This window comes from Gallinula chloropus (assembly GCF_964237585.1).
Source record: "Gallinula chloropus genome assembly, chromosome: 23".
Taxonomy (NCBI): Eukaryota; Metazoa; Chordata; class Aves; order Gruiformes; family Rallidae; genus Gallinula; species Gallinula chloropus.
This window is the reverse complement of record NC_140108.1, coordinates 5,012,739-5,028,709: the sequence shown is the minus strand read 5'-3', so window position 1 is coordinate 5,028,709 and position 15,971 is coordinate 5,012,739. Positions and strand designations below refer to the sequence as shown.

General features: G+C 50.3%; 3 protein-coding genes across 3 annotated transcripts in view; 1 reads left to right on the top strand and 2 right to left on the bottom strand.

Moving 5' to 3' along the window:
* UBR4 (ubiquitin protein ligase E3 component n-recognin 4) overlaps nucleotides 1-1,617 on the bottom strand; it is a gene marked incomplete at its 5' end in the record, with an annotated part of 76,393 nt that extends 74,776 nt beyond the window's left edge. Inside the window, one exon of the mRNA XM_084274532.1 lies at nucleotides 1,484-1,617. Within this exon, the coding sequence (XP_084130658.1) occupies nucleotides 1,484-1,617 (134 nt within the window). The remainder of the gene's footprint in view (nucleotides 1-1,483) is intronic.
* Nucleotides 1,618-1,895: 278 nt separating this feature from the next.
* On the bottom strand, nucleotides 1,896-13,495 carry EMC1 (ER membrane protein complex subunit 1; the record flags this gene model as incomplete). Its single annotated transcript, XM_084274577.1, has 22 exons — nucleotides 1,896-2,851; nucleotides 3,030-3,159; nucleotides 3,674-3,758; nucleotides 3,961-4,171; nucleotides 4,322-4,495; nucleotides 5,334-5,471; nucleotides 5,700-5,819; nucleotides 6,041-6,202; nucleotides 6,581-6,730; nucleotides 6,950-7,149; nucleotides 8,018-8,134; nucleotides 8,747-8,843; nucleotides 9,153-9,318; nucleotides 10,023-10,111; nucleotides 10,676-10,843; nucleotides 11,138-11,314; nucleotides 11,672-11,798; nucleotides 11,943-12,071; nucleotides 12,529-12,622; nucleotides 12,773-12,838; nucleotides 13,070-13,194; nucleotides 13,419-13,495. 22 exons carry the CDS (start codon nucleotides 13,493-13,495, stop codon nucleotides 2,672-2,674), a joined length of 2,982 nt encoding a protein of 993 aa, XP_084130703.1. The 3' UTR covers nucleotides 1,896-2,671.
* Nucleotides 13,496-13,656: 161 nt separating this feature from the next.
* MRTO4 (MRT4 homolog, ribosome maturation factor) lies at nucleotides 13,657-15,814 on the top strand. Its single transcript, XM_084274651.1, has 8 exons — nucleotides 13,657-13,708; nucleotides 13,800-13,858; nucleotides 13,933-14,036; nucleotides 14,124-14,205; nucleotides 14,451-14,518; nucleotides 14,733-14,884; nucleotides 15,334-15,410; nucleotides 15,522-15,814. Exons 1-8 carry the CDS (start codon nucleotides 13,681-13,683, stop codon nucleotides 15,672-15,674), a joined length of 723 nt encoding a protein of 240 aa, XP_084130777.1. The 5' UTR covers nucleotides 13,657-13,680; the 3' UTR covers nucleotides 15,675-15,814.
* The last annotated feature ends 157 nt before the right edge of the window (nucleotides 15,815-15,971 follow it).

Here is a 15,971-nt window from a genome sequence, read left to right as displayed (position 1 = left end):
GAAATCCAGCCACATTGCAGACAGGATCAACTACAAGAACAATCATCTTCTAGAACTAAGTGAAATAGCTAAAGTAGTTTTTATTAGAAATCTAAAGATCAATTCCATGTTCAGCACAGAAGAGCACACTCCAAAAGCAAACAAGCTGTATTTTTTCCCCTCCATGATTTGCCACGTGTTATATCAAGGCATGAAATAAAGATACCATTCCAACAGACTCCACAGCCCTTGTGCTTGCATTAAGGGTTTGAAACACAGTCACTGTCAGGCACACACACCTCAGGGCAACACTAGAAGGCAACAAACTTCTGCCTCAAGTAGAAAATAGGAACGTTGTTCTCACTAATGGAAGAAACAAACCTCTCCCAAAAGTCAAGTATGTCCACTTAAGTGTTTCTGCAATACCCCTCCACCAAAAGACTCCAGTAAGGAACTTTAGGCACAATGACAGCAAGAAGAAGCTATGATGAAATGGTCCCTAAAAGAAAGATTAACCTAAGAGCTGCCCAAATCATGTGTATACTGAGTACCTGCAGGTTTCCAGGTGACCCATCACTACATGGCTAAAGGCACAGAACATTCACTAAGGCCCCATTTTTTTAGGCACTCGGGTATTCTGTATTAAACAAAATACCACAAGACTTGGCTTTATTTTCTTCTTTGACACAGCATTTATTTACTTCTCTTTGCTTGTTTCCTGGCAGCTTACAGCAGTCAGGGTTACACCTTTCTAACTGAGCATAACGCCACGGCATTCACACCCAGCGTTTTAGTGCATAAAGCTCTGAGTTACACTGCTCCAAGGAGTACTCTCGTGCTCCGAGTCTAACCTCTCGGGTTAAGAAAGGCCTCCCTTGATTTCCTCCAGCTTTATTCCTCCTTCACCGGAGGGAACCCGACCGGGAAGCCGATGCCACGCAGGGACCCGCAGGACTCTGCCGCCGGAGCAGACAGGCCAGGTGAGACAACAATTCTCCCCGCCAAAGCGGTAGGCGCTTGGCAAAGGGCGACAGGAGTCCCGCAGCCTCACCGCGGGGTACCTGTCAAAGGTGCTTCGGCCGCGACCGAGCGGCTGCCACCGCCAAGAGCCGGGTGTGCATCCTCATCCCCGCTCATTAGGGCCCAAGGGCACCACCCCAATGAGCCTCCCAGTCCCCAGGAAAGCGGGAGGCGGCTGAGCATGAGTAAGCTCTCTGGACGCCGCTCGGGGCTCCCTTTTTTCCCCGGCAGCCCGAGCAGGCGCTGGCCACCTGGTCCCGGGCACCGGCCCAGCCCCGCCGCTGTCCCCTGCCCGGCGGTGAGCAGGGCCGCTCCCCGCAGCACCCCACCCCGGCAATCCCGCAGCGCTAAAACACCGAGAGGCTCCCCACAGCCGCGCACCCATCCTGAGGGAAAGACGCTGAGGGGAGGCGGATGGGGGAGGAGGGGGGGGGGGCCCGGGCCGCGCCCCCTTGTCCCCCATACCGGGCCGGCGAGCCCTCACCTCTCGATAACCGAGGCGAGCAGCTGCGGGAGCTCCTTCATCTCGAAGGCCGAATAGGAGGCGGAGAGCAGCGGCCGCACGGCCACCTCCCACCCCGGCTCCGCTGCGGCCCCCGCGCCGCCGCCCGCCGCCATCTTGCCGCTCCGTTGGGCGAGGCGGGGCCGCGGCGGGAGAAGGGGACGGAGGAGCAGGAGCCCCGCCCCCCCCACGCGCCGCCAGACGGGAAGCGGCGCAAGGCCCACGCGCGCGCCGCTCCTCCCGATTGGAAGGGAGAGGCCCGGCCCAAGCGCCTGCGCAGTACATGAGTCAGCATCTTTGCCGGTGGCGCACGCGCGCTGAGCGGGCTCGGCGGGAGGGGCGGGCGCGCATGCGCAGCACCGAGTCGGGGCGAGCAGCCTCAGGCAGGGCAAGGCGGGTCCTCGGCGCACAGCCTTTATTGGGGCGAGCCGCAACCGGCGGCCAGGCGCGGTTCTGACACTTAATAAACACGTACAGACAATTAACAGCCGTTACCCGGGCGGGGAGAGGCTGCGGGGCTCTCCGCTCCCCAGCTTCAGCCGGGGTCACAGACTAGAGAGCCCGCACGGCAGGGAGGGGATGCGCGCCCTGGCGCCATCGCTGACAGAGCTGCCTCCCGAGGGCCTGGGGTGCGAGGAAGGGACCCGGCCAGGCTGTTTCCCCACCCACACACGTTTCTAAACCTCTCCCTGCCCCCGACCCTCCTCAAGCCTCCTCTGTTACCAAGCCTAGCACACCCATGGCAGCAGCTGGTGGCTCCTTCATCCTCCTCTCACCATAACACTGAGTCACAGCTGGAACCAAGGAAGAAGTGAGGAGCACGAAGATGACACAGAGCCTCAGTATTATCTTCACCAACGTCAGGCAGCGGATGTGATGGCAGAGTTCAGGGCTTTACCAGAGGTCAGAACAGACCAATGTCTCGTTTACATCTCTCTCCCATCTCTCCTCATTAGGAGACACACAAGCACAGTATCATTTTGTCGCAGGAACAGCTCTTCTTCCCAATTACCTTCCAGCAAAACCATAATAATAGATCTTTGCATCCATCAGTCACGCAAAGCTGGAATTTCTAACCAGAACCAACAGCAATGTGAGATGACAGACCTTCAAGGCAGTGCAAATGTCAAGACGTCTTCTCCAGCCTCTGCCTTGCCTTCCCCCGCAGCCCTACCGCCAGGCACGGTTCAGCAGCTTCACCTGAGCCAGTCTCTTTGTGATCATTGTAGCAAAAACCAGCCCAAAGAGAACACTGCTTATCAGCACGTAGTCATAGTCATCTTTCAGGACATCAAACTGCTTTGATGGGTACACTCGAGTCTGGTAGATGTCCAGGCCATATGCAACAACCTGAAGAAAGGAGATGAGGAGCTGGTAAGGCAGCTTCCAACAGAAAAACTAGGTATTTCACAAACAGTCAATGAGAAGAAGAAACTTTTAAGCATCAAGCAGGTTACAGGCTACAGTATTGTGCCACTCCACCCCCAAACTCCACAGCCCTACATTGAATCTGCTGCCCTGTACTCACCAGACAAGTGGACTCCAGGCCGGAGGGGGCCGTGTAAATCCCTCTCATTCGGGATATGGTTTGATTGTAGTTGATAAACCTCTCAGCGTGGATCTGCACATCAGGGGAGTATGGAATCAGGTTCTCTTCCCTGAAAGGCATTTAAAGAGAAGACAAGTATCAGACAAAGGACATTGTCTGCGTTCCCAAGTCTGATCATCACAAGTTGACCTAAACGAGCAAATTTAGCAGCTTTTCCCAGTGCAGATTAATTTTTGCTGCAGGATGAATTTCAAAACATGCCAGCTGGGTCAGACCACACTGCAGCACCCTCCTTTTAGGCTTCTGAAGTTTGAAAAGCAGTTTTTAGAATGACACTGGTTTGAAAAATAAGTGTCATTCTGAACACTCCAGCGTTACTCAGGCTGCTACTTCTTAAGAGTGCAGACAAGAGGCTGGTTTTACCAACAGCAAGACCTGCTGCATTATGGACAAATGTATTCCATCATCACAGACTGGAAACAAACCAATCTCACTTCATTTCATGCAAGAATTGACCCTCAATCTGTCCAAGCCAAGTTGTTCTACTCCACACTACCATATACACAAAAAACCCATCCCTTCTCCAAGCTGCCCAGGAACAGCAGTTATCACCCTTTCCTTACCTGCTCTGTTCTGTAGGGATCTCCGGGCGGCGAGGGTCTAGCAGAGCCTTTGGAAGGGAGAGGATGGCCCCAGAGGGAAGCCCAACTGTGCATGAAAATAAATACAGCTTAAAACACAGCCATTTCTGGCAGCATTTGCTATCTGCTAACAGAAATGTTCTCTTAGTGCTTATTCCTGAGCTTGCTGGGCATCCAGGGCAGCCCACAGACAGGATTCTGGGCAGTAAACTACATTTTGCTCTGTTTTCAGTGTAAACAACATTGAGAACCGAGCAGCATGTACGTACTGAGCAAGTGACGGCTGGTGATGCCGCGCTCGGTGATGGTGGCCTCCATGGCACTGATGGCAGATGGGAAGATGTAAGATTGCTGGAGGACCTGGGGTAAAATCGGGCGGTCGAGGGAGCTGAAAGCTGTGGCGTTGTACTGCTCTGTCCCCTCATACAGCTCCAGCACAGTGAACTCGTTCCGACGTGCCTTCGTGTTCCAGTACTGGTACTGAAATGAGAGAGTTTTAGGAATACAGGGAAAGCAGGGTCAATAACATACAGGAAAGCACAGAGAATGGTCAAAAAGTCTTCTCCATGCAGGTTCAGCAACTGAGTCTACCTCCCAAACAGAAAGAACAAGATATGAATAACTTCTTACCACCACCCAGTTCTCTGAATGGACCATGTGGACAGGCCCCTTCGCTTTCTTCTGTATGGATGAGTGGATAATCCTGCCTGTGACTCCATCAATCAGATATATTCCAATGAACGTGCGCTCATGGTGCGTGTCTGTGCTCTCTGTCACCACAGCAAGCAGGTTTGGGTTCAGTGACTAGAGAAAAAGGGAAAAATATCCAAATCCACAAGTGAGACGCCCCCACTTTAATGCCATAGGCACCTTGTTAACCTGCATTTCATCTGATGCATAATAAACAATCAATCTTATTAACACAAATCATCTAAAGAAATCAAGGAACCCTCAACAAAAGAAGTATGTGGACCTGTTGGAACATGTCCAGAAGAGGCCAGAGAAATGAGCAACTCTCCTATGAAGACAGGCTGAGAGAGTTGGGGTTGTTCAGCCTGGAGAAGAGGAGGCTGCGGGGCGACCTTACAGCAGCCTTCCAATCCCTGAAAGGTGCCTGTAGGAAACCTGGGGAAGAACTGTTCCCAAAGGGCATGGAGCGACAGGAGGAGGGGGGATGGTTTTAAACTAGAAAAGGGGAGATTTGGGTTGGGCATTAGGAAAAAGTTTTTCCCTCAGAGTGGTAGATCATTGGCACAGGTTGCCCAGAGAGGTGGTGGAGGCTCCATCCCTAGGGACCTTCAAGGTCAGGCTTGATGGGGCTCTGGGCACGCTGCCCTAGTTCAAGGTGTCCCTGCTCACGGCAGGGGGTGGGACTAGGGGGCCTCTGAAGGTCCCTTCCCACCTAACGCATCCCATGATTCTATTATCTCCCCATCAGCAGATGTTTGACTGATTTAATTCCTGCCTGAAAAGCTTATAAAGGAAATCTCCACCAAAAATAGCACCTTCTGCAGAGGGTTATGGACACTGATGCATATACAGAAAAAAAAAAATGACATCACAGAGCAATTAATCTCAATAATGTCCCTGCAAAGGGTGCCAAGATCTTCCCATGAGGAAACACATCAAGTCCCTGCAGCACCTTATAGAGAACACTGCGATCTCCCATCACTCGGCCCTGGGAATGCACGTGTTCATTAGAACGCTTCCCCTTCACAGCCACGATCCTCTGGACTTCTGTGGGTATGACCACCTCCCAAATCTCCTCTGTTGTCAGGTCCTGCAAGAAAAGACAAACCACGATGTAAAGGGGTTTTGTCTTGCTCTCAAAAGCCACCATCTCCACCAATAAGATGCTGGGAGCTCTCTCTGGTTTTGGATTTTCTAAGTTTTAGATGCATTTTGAGGCTGAACTGTTTCTGTTCTGAGCAAAACTCAAATGAAGAGCTCTACCATGATCCAGAGGACATTCAGGAAAATGATTTAGACTGTAATGAGTCTTCCATACCTTTTTCAGCCTGAATCCTGAGAGTTTTCCCTGCTCAGCATCCACTAGATAGAAAAAGATGGAATGGGCAATTTCTTCCAACTGCCGAAGGACATTTTTAGTTGCTGGGAAAGCTGTAACCTGGCAAAGGATTGAAAAGCAGGTTAAAAACCTAACTGAAACACAAAAGAAACCACACAAACAACAAATAACCCAGCAGAGAAAGATTTCAAACATGTTTACCAGAATAACCTCATAGTTTTGTGCTAAGTCTGACTCAACAGCTTTTTTTTTTAATCTTGTTTCAAAAGGGAGGAGGAATAATGCACATTAGGAGAGCTGCCTCCAGGCACAGCAGTTACCTTGTACTCATCATCGATCAGGAGCAGCACTTTGGCATAGTCTTGATCCATAATAGGCAGAAGCAACGTCTGGAAAATCGGACGCTTCAAAACAGGGGGAGCCACTTGACTTCTCTTCCCAAAGATGGGGTTAAAGACATACAGAAAACTCATTTTTGTTTCCTAAAAAACAAAACAGATGCAGAACTTCTAGAGGTGGACAAAAGAGCTGGTTTTCTACCTGTTACCTGCTGGTGTTGACTATTCGTACCCTGATTCAGCTGTTCCAGCCTCAAAGCATGCTTTTTGGACATGCATACGCTGTGTCACACATTTCTCTATCAAAACCATCCCATGACATAACAAAGTGTTCCTGGCTTTAACTAAATCCTACCTGCCACCTGCTGAGGCAGTGCCAGCACATAATAATGTCACCTCCTCCCTCACGTGTGGAGTACAAACCCTCCTGCAGGTAGCTAAAGGACACCACACAACTTCTCACCCACAACCAAAGGAACTGGATGAATATTTTTGTTTCAATAAAAGCAAAAAGGGACTCACCTTGTCCTTAACAAGCAAAGTACATTGTGGTGGGTGTGGGAAATGAGCTGTTGTTCTTTGGACCATCAGCTTAAAGGAGGAGCCCGGTCTCACATTCCTGAGATACTGCTTCCACAGGATGGTGCCAGAGCTGCTCTCAATTCCAAAAAGCTGAGCAGAGAGAGACAATAAAGCTAAAGTTTAGAACAACACATCTCATATTCAAACACTGCATCTTTCTTTGGGGTACAACAAGATAGCAGAGTCTTGGTGCCTCTCCAAAGCTACCATGACATTCTACTTAAAGCCTGACAAAAAACTGGGCCAGGAATTCAGAGCCAAGACTCTCTGCTATAGTCTAGAAACGGATTCCCACCCTGGCTTCCTCACCTTTCCTGAAGCAGTGACCATCACCATCATTTTCTGGAGGTTGAACTCATCTCTGGCCAAATTGTCAATGTTAATTTCATTTTTAATCTGGCTCCGAGGTTTCCGGGCGTCATAGAACATCTTCCAGAGATGGGCAGTCCAGGCTTGCAGCAGGATAAGCTGGGAGGACAGCCGCTTCAGAAACATCCCCAGCAAACCATCTGCAGATAGACCAGCAGTGATAATAAAAAGGGGGGAAAAAAAACACTGCCTCTCACTCTGTAACTGAAATTAAGGTCTCAGACAGGAGAAGAAATGCTGCCATGCACAGACCTATGGTAATTTTTTACCTCCCGCCTCAGAATAGCATTGGTTCTATGACAGACTCTGGCATTTGCCACTCCAACTGATGTTCTCATCAACCAAAAGCAAACCTTGCAGAGTATTTAATCTCCTCCTTTGTATTCCATCTCTCTTACTCATACACTCACAGCAAGTGCCCACTCAAACCTTACCCACCTGTATGGTCTGTATTTCCCTCTTGCCCTCAGAGAAAGAGAAGCCCTTGAATTTAAATAAAATTCTTAATTCTGCCCAGTAAGGGTTTATACTTAGCAAAAGACCACACCACAACTCTATTTCACCACTGCAGAAAGCAAGCAGAGAGGAGATGAGGTTCCACTGGAAGCAGTGGAAGTATTACAAACCACAGCATGCAGTCTGGAGTTACCTTGAATGGCTGCATCCAGGACGGCAAGGAAACACAAAGGAAAGCAAAAACAACAGCTATTGCAAAAGAGTCTTAGAGAAAGGGTCAAAGGGAAAGGTTTAGGAGACATGGCCAATATCCCCCCAACCGCTGGCTTTGGAATATAATGCTCTAATAGGCTCATGACATCTGCATTTGGCATTGGACCTCAAAAATTTAGATAGAAATGGGTTTCTTCTTGCTCATTTTCATTGCCATCAGTAGAAATATGAATCCTAGCTCTCAGCTCAGTTGGAAATGAAAACAGCCACATTCTTTTCAGGAAGAAAAACAAACACATTCACATGCCTGAAGGTAATCCTAGTAACTCTATGGTTTACCTGCTTTCTTTCCAAATTCTCCCTCCAACTCTGCCTGTGCACCTGTCAGAGGTAGATCCACCATCTCCAAGCTTACCACTTCTGCTAGTGACTCCTCTCGACTCCATACAACTTTCCCTGGAAAGAAAAACAAGTAGAATATTGGGAAATCTGAGAATAGACTTCTAGAGGAAAAAAAAAAAAAAAGATCACTTGGTATAAAAGCATCTTCCAGCAGGCCCTTCAAATGCAAATTGTCCTTAATGAAATGCGAAAACAGGCTGAGAGAGTTGGGGTTGTTCAGCCTGGAGAAGAGAAGGCTCCAGGGAGACCTTAGAGCAGCCTTCCAGTATCTGAAAGGGCTGCAGGAAAGCTGGGGAGGGACTTTTTAGAAGGGCCTGGAGTGATAAGACCAGGGGGAATGGTTTTATATTGGAAAGGATTAGATTTAGACTGGATGTTAGGAAGAAATTCCTCACTACGAGGGTGGTGAGGCCCTGGCATGGGGTCCCCAGGGAGGTGGTGGCTGCCCTCTCCCTGGAGGTGTTCAAGGCCAGGTTGGATGGGGCCTTGAGCAGCTTGGGCTAGTGAGAGGTGTTCCTGCCCCATGGCAGGTCCCTTCCAGCCCAAACCAGTCTGGGATTCTATTCTATGATTCTATAAAATATAATCATTTGGGACTCAGAATTTTCTTCTTGTCCTACAGGGACAAGGAGTGTGGTGTTAAAAATGGTGCAGATGGGCTGTTACCTGGCTGCTGGAGGAACATCAGCATGTGGTCTTCTGTTTGCACCAAGGCTCGATAGCCCACAGAGTCATCCTTCTTCAGGAAAACCTGGATGTAGAGCTGAAATAAAGAGCAAGCAAAAGGGTGAGGTTAACAATCACATCATAGAATCACAGAATGGCATGGGTTGGAAGGGACCCCAAGGATCATAGAGCTCCAACCCCCTGCCACAGGCAGGGCCACCAACCTTCTTGGAGAAAACAGGAGCTCTTGGATGAAACACAAGCAGTGATAGTATGCAGTAATCCCACATGCTGACAGAATGCTTTTCACAGTGTCTGAAGGGCTCTCCCCATCCTGCCCATCAGGGTAAGGAGGGCATTGCAAGTCTGCTAAATCACAGGACCAAAAGGATCACTCCCTGCTCACCTGCTGGGGCTTGGCACCGCTCTGCTCCAGGTTAAAGGTAATTGTGGTATCCAACAATCTTTGTCCAGTTTCAACCAGGTAGAGATTAATATTGTAGGTTTGATTGGAACAGGTTAAGGATTCCTGCAGAAAACAACCAAGTTGAACGTACATGCTACACCAAATTCTGCAAAAGGGTTTCACATTTGGTAAGAAACACAGCTTGAGGATATTTTTAGAGTATCTATTTGGACCTGCTACAAAACATCAGCCTCCAAAAAGATGGTACAACAATTTTGTTCATTCAGTTTCTGCAGGCAAAGGACTACAGTAGCCTGTTGAGAGCTTCCACTGCTCCTGGGAGCAAGCGTGACTTTATACCTGCTTCCGGGCATCCTCCAGAGTGCTTCCAGCATGGGGGCCCTCAGAACTTCCAGGTTTCTGAAATGAGGATGAGAAGAGGTAAGACAGCTGCAGACCCCAACGACGGCACAAACCAGAATAAGTCATTTTTTGAGTGCTCAATACATCTCGCTCTGAAACCGGGCAGGGAACAGTTCTGTTCTACTTCTGATAAAAATGAAACCTCACCAAGTCCAGTATCCTCAAGAACCAAGATCCTCTCCAGACCAATAAAGCTGATTCCCAGGCTACGTGCCCCCCTTATACAAGGGTGAAGAGCTGGGCAGTGTGCTTTTCCAACTCAGGGACAGCCTTAGCTGGATAGAATCAAGATCTTCTTGCATTGCCATTGCCTTCTACAGTCTGAGAAGGTAACTAAACTGTCCTTTTCCTTGAGTTACTACCCATCCCTGGGGCTGTGAAGGAAACCACTTGTGGAACCCACCCCCAGGCCACATCCATACTCGGGCTGTGCTGGTTACATAGTACAGGCAAGTTGTACTCACCAGTTCGCTCCTGCAGGTCAGCACAGCTGCTACGGTTTTCTCCCCAGTTGTTGCAAAACTCACCAGAGCTGCCTGAAAAGAAAACAAACAAACTAGCAGGAGATCATAAAACCAAACAAGAAAAATCCCCCAAACCCACTAAGAGACACCTGTGTAGTAAATTAAGCCATGCTGGAATTAAATCCAGATGATATTTCACAGCCAAATTTTAAATTTGTTTCACCAAATTAAAAAAAAAAAATCAAACCAATAATTATCTCTGATAGACTGAAAATACCTCTCAAAGATGGAGACAGCTGATGTGGTACAGGCTTTTTAATCATGGTATCTGGTGTTACTGAGCTTTTTAAAGCTTATTTGCTTCTTAAACCCTTGCAGCTGGCATAATAAAAGTACTGCTGCACCGCCAGCATCTTAAACATGTGGTGGCTACAGAGCATAGCTACACTGGTGTCTGGAGATGCTTCAGCAGCAAGTATAACCAAAATTAAATGTTTTTTAGGTGTTGCAGCCAAAAGAACTGAAATGAGAAGGTCAGCAGCTTGCTCAGAACACTTAGTGCAGGGGTGTTTGCTTATTTTGAAGAATTCTAAGCTGTAGTTCACCCTCTCACTTGAGTATGCTTGTCGTGGTTACCTGCTCGAAGTCCCGAAGGTGGCTGAGCAGCCCGTGTTTGTACTGCAGCAAAGCAAAGTGGCTTGGAGACAGCTGCAGGAAGAACTGAGTCCGTGAAGCACTGATTACATTGGGCTGAGTAGCCAATATCCTGGGCTGGAAGGCATCAGCAAACTCCACGTCAAGTGACTGTGAAAGGGAGACAAGCATATACATCCCTGAGAACTTCTTCACTGAAACTACTACCTTTGTTTTAGCAGCAGCAAGATAAGCTTTATGCAGAGGTCCCCCACATCTGGGTAAATCCAGCAAAAGCAAAGAGGTCCAGGCTCCCACTGGAGCAAAGCTCTCAAGACATCAATCCACAAAGGACTAGAAGATTCCCCCTCCAACCTTTTCAATCATTCTGTAGTTTACCAAGAGGAGAACCCCCTATGCTGCCAGGCTCAGTCAGGCATCAAACCAGTTGGGACAATGAATTATGTACGATGCCCTTTCAGTGCTCCTCACCTGCAGTGGGATCTGTTTCATCTCCTGCTCTGTCTCCAAGGAGCAAACATAGAGCGAATGCGTGTCCATGTCCATGCACACCAGCACTGCCTCCCCCACCACACTGCACACGCCGTTTAAGCTCTTCAGCCACGGGGCTGCTACTCTGATCTGCCATGTGAGACAGAAACAGAGAGATAAAGTGACCAACAGAACAAAATCTTCAAAGAACCAACTTGGACACAACCAAGAATTTCAGCTAGAATTATTTTGACCCGTGACCCTGGGAGACACGATCTATTAGCCTGAGATTTCCAGGATGGTCTTGACTAAGAGGTGCAAGTCCAATTCAGGTTTGCTTTTGGGGCATTCACCAGTGAAATCCATTTACTGGCCTGCAGGCAATGCCACGGTGACTGGGAAGTTTATCTGTCCTACAACAGTTGCTCTGCACACCAGAGCCCATCCACTTGGAAGTACCTTTGTTAACACTGGGTTCGTTATTTCGGATCTGTAATTGAGCACTACCTGTTTTGTAATTTCTCCATCTTCTACATTGAATGTTAAAATGTTCAAGTGGCTCTGGGGAACGATTCCAAGCACGTGGATCACTCCAGTCCCACGGGAATACACCAGCTGGTAGTGGGTACTCTCACTGCAAGAGAAGCAGCAACTGTGAAACATCGTCTCCTCACGTTGTTGTTTTCAGATGTTTTCAAAAGCATATGGCATCCTTTCCCCTCCAAGGCAACAAGCTCCTTGTCAGAACTCTGCACTTCTACTTAAAAGACATTCTTACTTTTCTGGTAAGTGTTCCACCCATTTCTGGTGCCCGTTGGAAAGGTAGTGAAGAGAGATGGCTGCCTTCTTCAGGACTGCCACGTATTTCACCATGTCCTGCAGCCCCACCAAACTAGCCATCTGGAAACTGAACACAGGTCAGAAACAGCAAGTTACAACATTATTTTCTTCTGGGAAAAAGCCCCTACTCTGACTTAAGACCTTCTCCTAACACCTAATGTAAGTCTTGATGTATAATTTATAGACCACTTTATCTATCCTTGATGATCTCAACAGAGGGTGTTAGGCTGGAATCCAAACACCCCAAACCAGACACATGTCTAATGTGTTGTGTATGTAAAGAGAAAATCCAGCTATGAAAACCCCCCACCAAGCACCTGTCGTCCTCTTGCTGGTTCACTTAAGAAATAGCATTAGATTTAGTTGCAAGGTTCAGGCATTCTTCACCCAAAGGTCATTTTGGAAACGCTACATCTAACTGATCTTTCTCCATCATGTGAGTGCAGACACAATGAACAAACCCTTTCCTCCCTCCCAGAGCAGCAGGACAAAGGGAAGAAGGCAGTGCAAACAGGAGAGCCTACCTGCCAGTGTCCAGTGACGTCTCCCAGTTCAACCCACCAATGTTGGTCTCCCAGGAACGCAGAATACGTCCAGCATTGGACACGGTGATGGCATCTGCCCAGGGAATGAAGAGGAAAAGATGAATGCAGAACTTCCATCTGGCACTGATCAACGAGACAGTGAGCTCTGGCAAGTTCAACTTATGGTCTAATGCATATGAGGACAACCAGTGGCCCCAGCAGCCCATCCATGTGCCCTCCTTACCCTGCCCGTGGATCAGCATCGCGTCGATTGCTCCTTCGGGGGTTCCCTTGTCTACATGGCGCCACACTGAAAGCAACAGTGAGAACAATGCTTGTCATTCCAAAAATATCTGTTTCTTATTGTTTTTAAGCCTAAGCTCTTTATGGCAACATGCCTGGGCAGGGAACAGTCTGCCTGCCCTACACAAGGGTGGCTTTTGAAGTGCCAGGTGAGTCCCTGCTCTGATAGCACCAGCGTTAATTCACCAGCACAGCTTGACACGGCAGCCCCACCACAACACAACCCCGCTTCACTCACGGATTTCGCCGCTCCTGGAATTCAGGGCAGCCACCACATTCTTCTCGGTGGCCACGATGAGCTTCTTCGAGCCCTGCGAGGCCTCCAAGGAGGCGAACTTGAGCTTCCCCACGTACTGCTGCCTCCTAGGAGAGGAAACACCAGCGGGGGTGAGACGGGGCCGGAGAGATGGGATGGGGGGGACAGAGACGGGGCGGCGAGAGAACGGAGGAGGAGGAGGAGGCGGCGGGGGCGCCTCGTTGAGGGGGAGGGAGAGAGAAGGCCCGACGGGCGGCTGCAGCAGGAAGCCTGCCCGCAGGAGCCGCGCCCCGGCGCGGTGCGGACGCCCCGGCTTCCCCCCAGCGCTCACCAGTCGAACTTGCCCACTTGGTCCTCATAGACGGCGGCCGCCAGCGGCAGCAGCAGCACCCACAGCCCCGCCGCCATGACAGCGGCCGGCCGCGACCCCGGCATCAGGGGACCTTAGCACCGTTGGGCTGCCAGCGCCGACGCCTGAACGGGAAACCTGGCATCAGCCCTGCCGGGGGCCTCAGGCACTGCGTGGGGCAGCCCGCTGGCGTTCCCGGCAGCCCGCGCGCGCAGAAGGGGCCTCGAAGCACGGCGGCGGCACCATGCCGAAGTCCAAGCGGGACCGCAAAGGTGAGCGCCGCGCCCGGGCCCGGGCCCGGGCCCGCCCCGCCACCCCCCACCCCGCGCCCCCGCCCTAACGCGCTCTCTCCGCTCCCCACAGTCTCCCTGACGCGGACGCCCAGGAAAGGGTTGGAGGCCAAGCAGGCGCTGATCACTGAGGTGAGTCCGGCCCAGCGCCGTGCCGCGGGTCCCGCTCCCCGTCCCCCCGGTCCCAGCTAACCGGTGCCTTGCAGCTGCGGCGATGCGTGGACACCTACAAGTACATCTTCGTCTTCTCCGTTGCCAACATGAGGAACAACAAGCTGAAGGATGTCCGGAACGCCTGGAAGCACAGCAGGTGAGCTGGGGGAGGAGGGAATGCCGCCTGAGGGGTGAGCGGGGACTCGGAGCTGATGGTCACCTTCTCGTCCTCTCACCGCCCCAGGATCTTCTTCGGGAAGAACAAAGTCATGATGGTGGCACTGGGACGTGAGCCCAGCAGCGAGTACAAGGAGAATCTGCACAAGGTAGGGGCTGGGGGGTTTCTGTCTCCTTAAGTTTTGTCCCATGTGAGCTGGCAGCATCACAGGACAACATTGAGACACATATGAGCTTCCTTGGGTCACCCTGCTGCGGGTGTTTTAGTTGAATCCATTCATGTCCTGACCCAAAAGCTGCTGTTGGCAGAGCCTTCCCAGCTGGACAGGACTAGACCCTGGAAGGTAAGTCCCTGGGTGCTGCCCCAGTCCCACAAACAGCCTCTGCTTTCCAGGTCAGCAAACACCTGCGAGGTGAAGTCGGTCTCCTCTTCACCAACCGCACCAAAGATGAGGTGGACGAGTAAGTACATGTCTGGCACAGCTACAGCATCCAAAGAGCAGGCTCTTTTCTTTTCCACCTGCTTGCTTCTCTTGCTGATGTTCCCCTTAAAGCTTGCTTTTCTCCACCATCCCCAAAACGTTGGGGAAGAAGTCACAGCACGCTGTGCCGTACCTCCCGTCGTTACCCAGGGATGTTCCTCCCCCAGCTGAAGCTCTTGTTGCCCATCTCTCAGGTGGTTCTCCAAATTCAAAGAGATGGACTTTGCCCGTGCAGGGAACAAGGCAACATACACAGTGAGCCTGGACACGGGGCCTTTGGAGCAGTTCCCCCACTCCATGGAGCCTCAGTTACGGCAGCTGGGGCTGCCAACAGCATTAAAGAAAGGTATGTGAAGCTTCATTTTACAGCTGCACAGATAAGGTGTGTTAAGGAGAGTGTTAAATCAAGTAGAACTTATTTTTGGAGGAAATCTGATGGAGAGCTTTCTCCTTGGTCAGCTGGTGCTGGAACTCACTGTGTTCTCTCACCGTTCTTCCCAAGCTGATGTCAAAGAACAAGTCAAGCAGCGAGGTTTCCCCAAAATACCATCTGTCCTCAGTGGTGACACCTGGGCCTAACCTGGCACATCCCACTCAAACCAGACAGGGACTGGGGCTGTGGGGTTTGGAGTTCCTCTCACCCAGCTTCTTGAGGCTGGGGTGGGGGGCACTACCACTGGCACGGAAAGGCACTGGCTACAAAGGGCAGTGCTTGAGAACATCTGGGCTCTGCCTCCCGCGTTTCAGTGGGCTCCCCCCATTTGTGACCCTACTTAGAAGTTGCTCTTCCCACAGGAGTGGTGACGTTACTGTCAGATTACCAAGTTTGCAAAGAAGGGGAGGTTCTCACCCCTGAACAAGCCCGTGTCCTGGTGAGTAGCACCATTAGCAGTGCCTGCACAAGCCCCTCTTTCCCCCCCTCCCCAATACAAAGTCATCCCCAGACCCTGGAGCAGGAGTGATGGCTTTCTGTCCTTCCCTAGAAACTCTTCGGCTATGAGATGGCAGAGTTTAAAGTCACCATCAAATTTCTGTGGAATTCTGAGACTGGAGACTTTCAGAAACTTGTGGAAGATGCAGCGGAGAAGGAGGAAGAAGAGGATGAGGAGGATGATGATGACAGCAATGAGGACTAGCAGCAGCTTGGACTCTAGATATCTCTATTTTGGAGACAAAGAGGACGGTGTTCCCCTTCCCTGTTTGCACCCAAAGGACATCTTGATAAAAGATGACCTAATTAAGCTTTTTTTATATATAAATCTGTATATAAACTTCAGAGGGTTGTCGCTGCTGCCTGTTACTATTTGTATACCCCCAGATCTGAGGAAATCCACCTCCAACACAAAAAGCAGGTAAATGTAACATCCCTTAGATGTAGCACACTTCACCCTGGGGAAGATGGTGCAGGATTGTTCCTCTCTTCTGATAAAAGC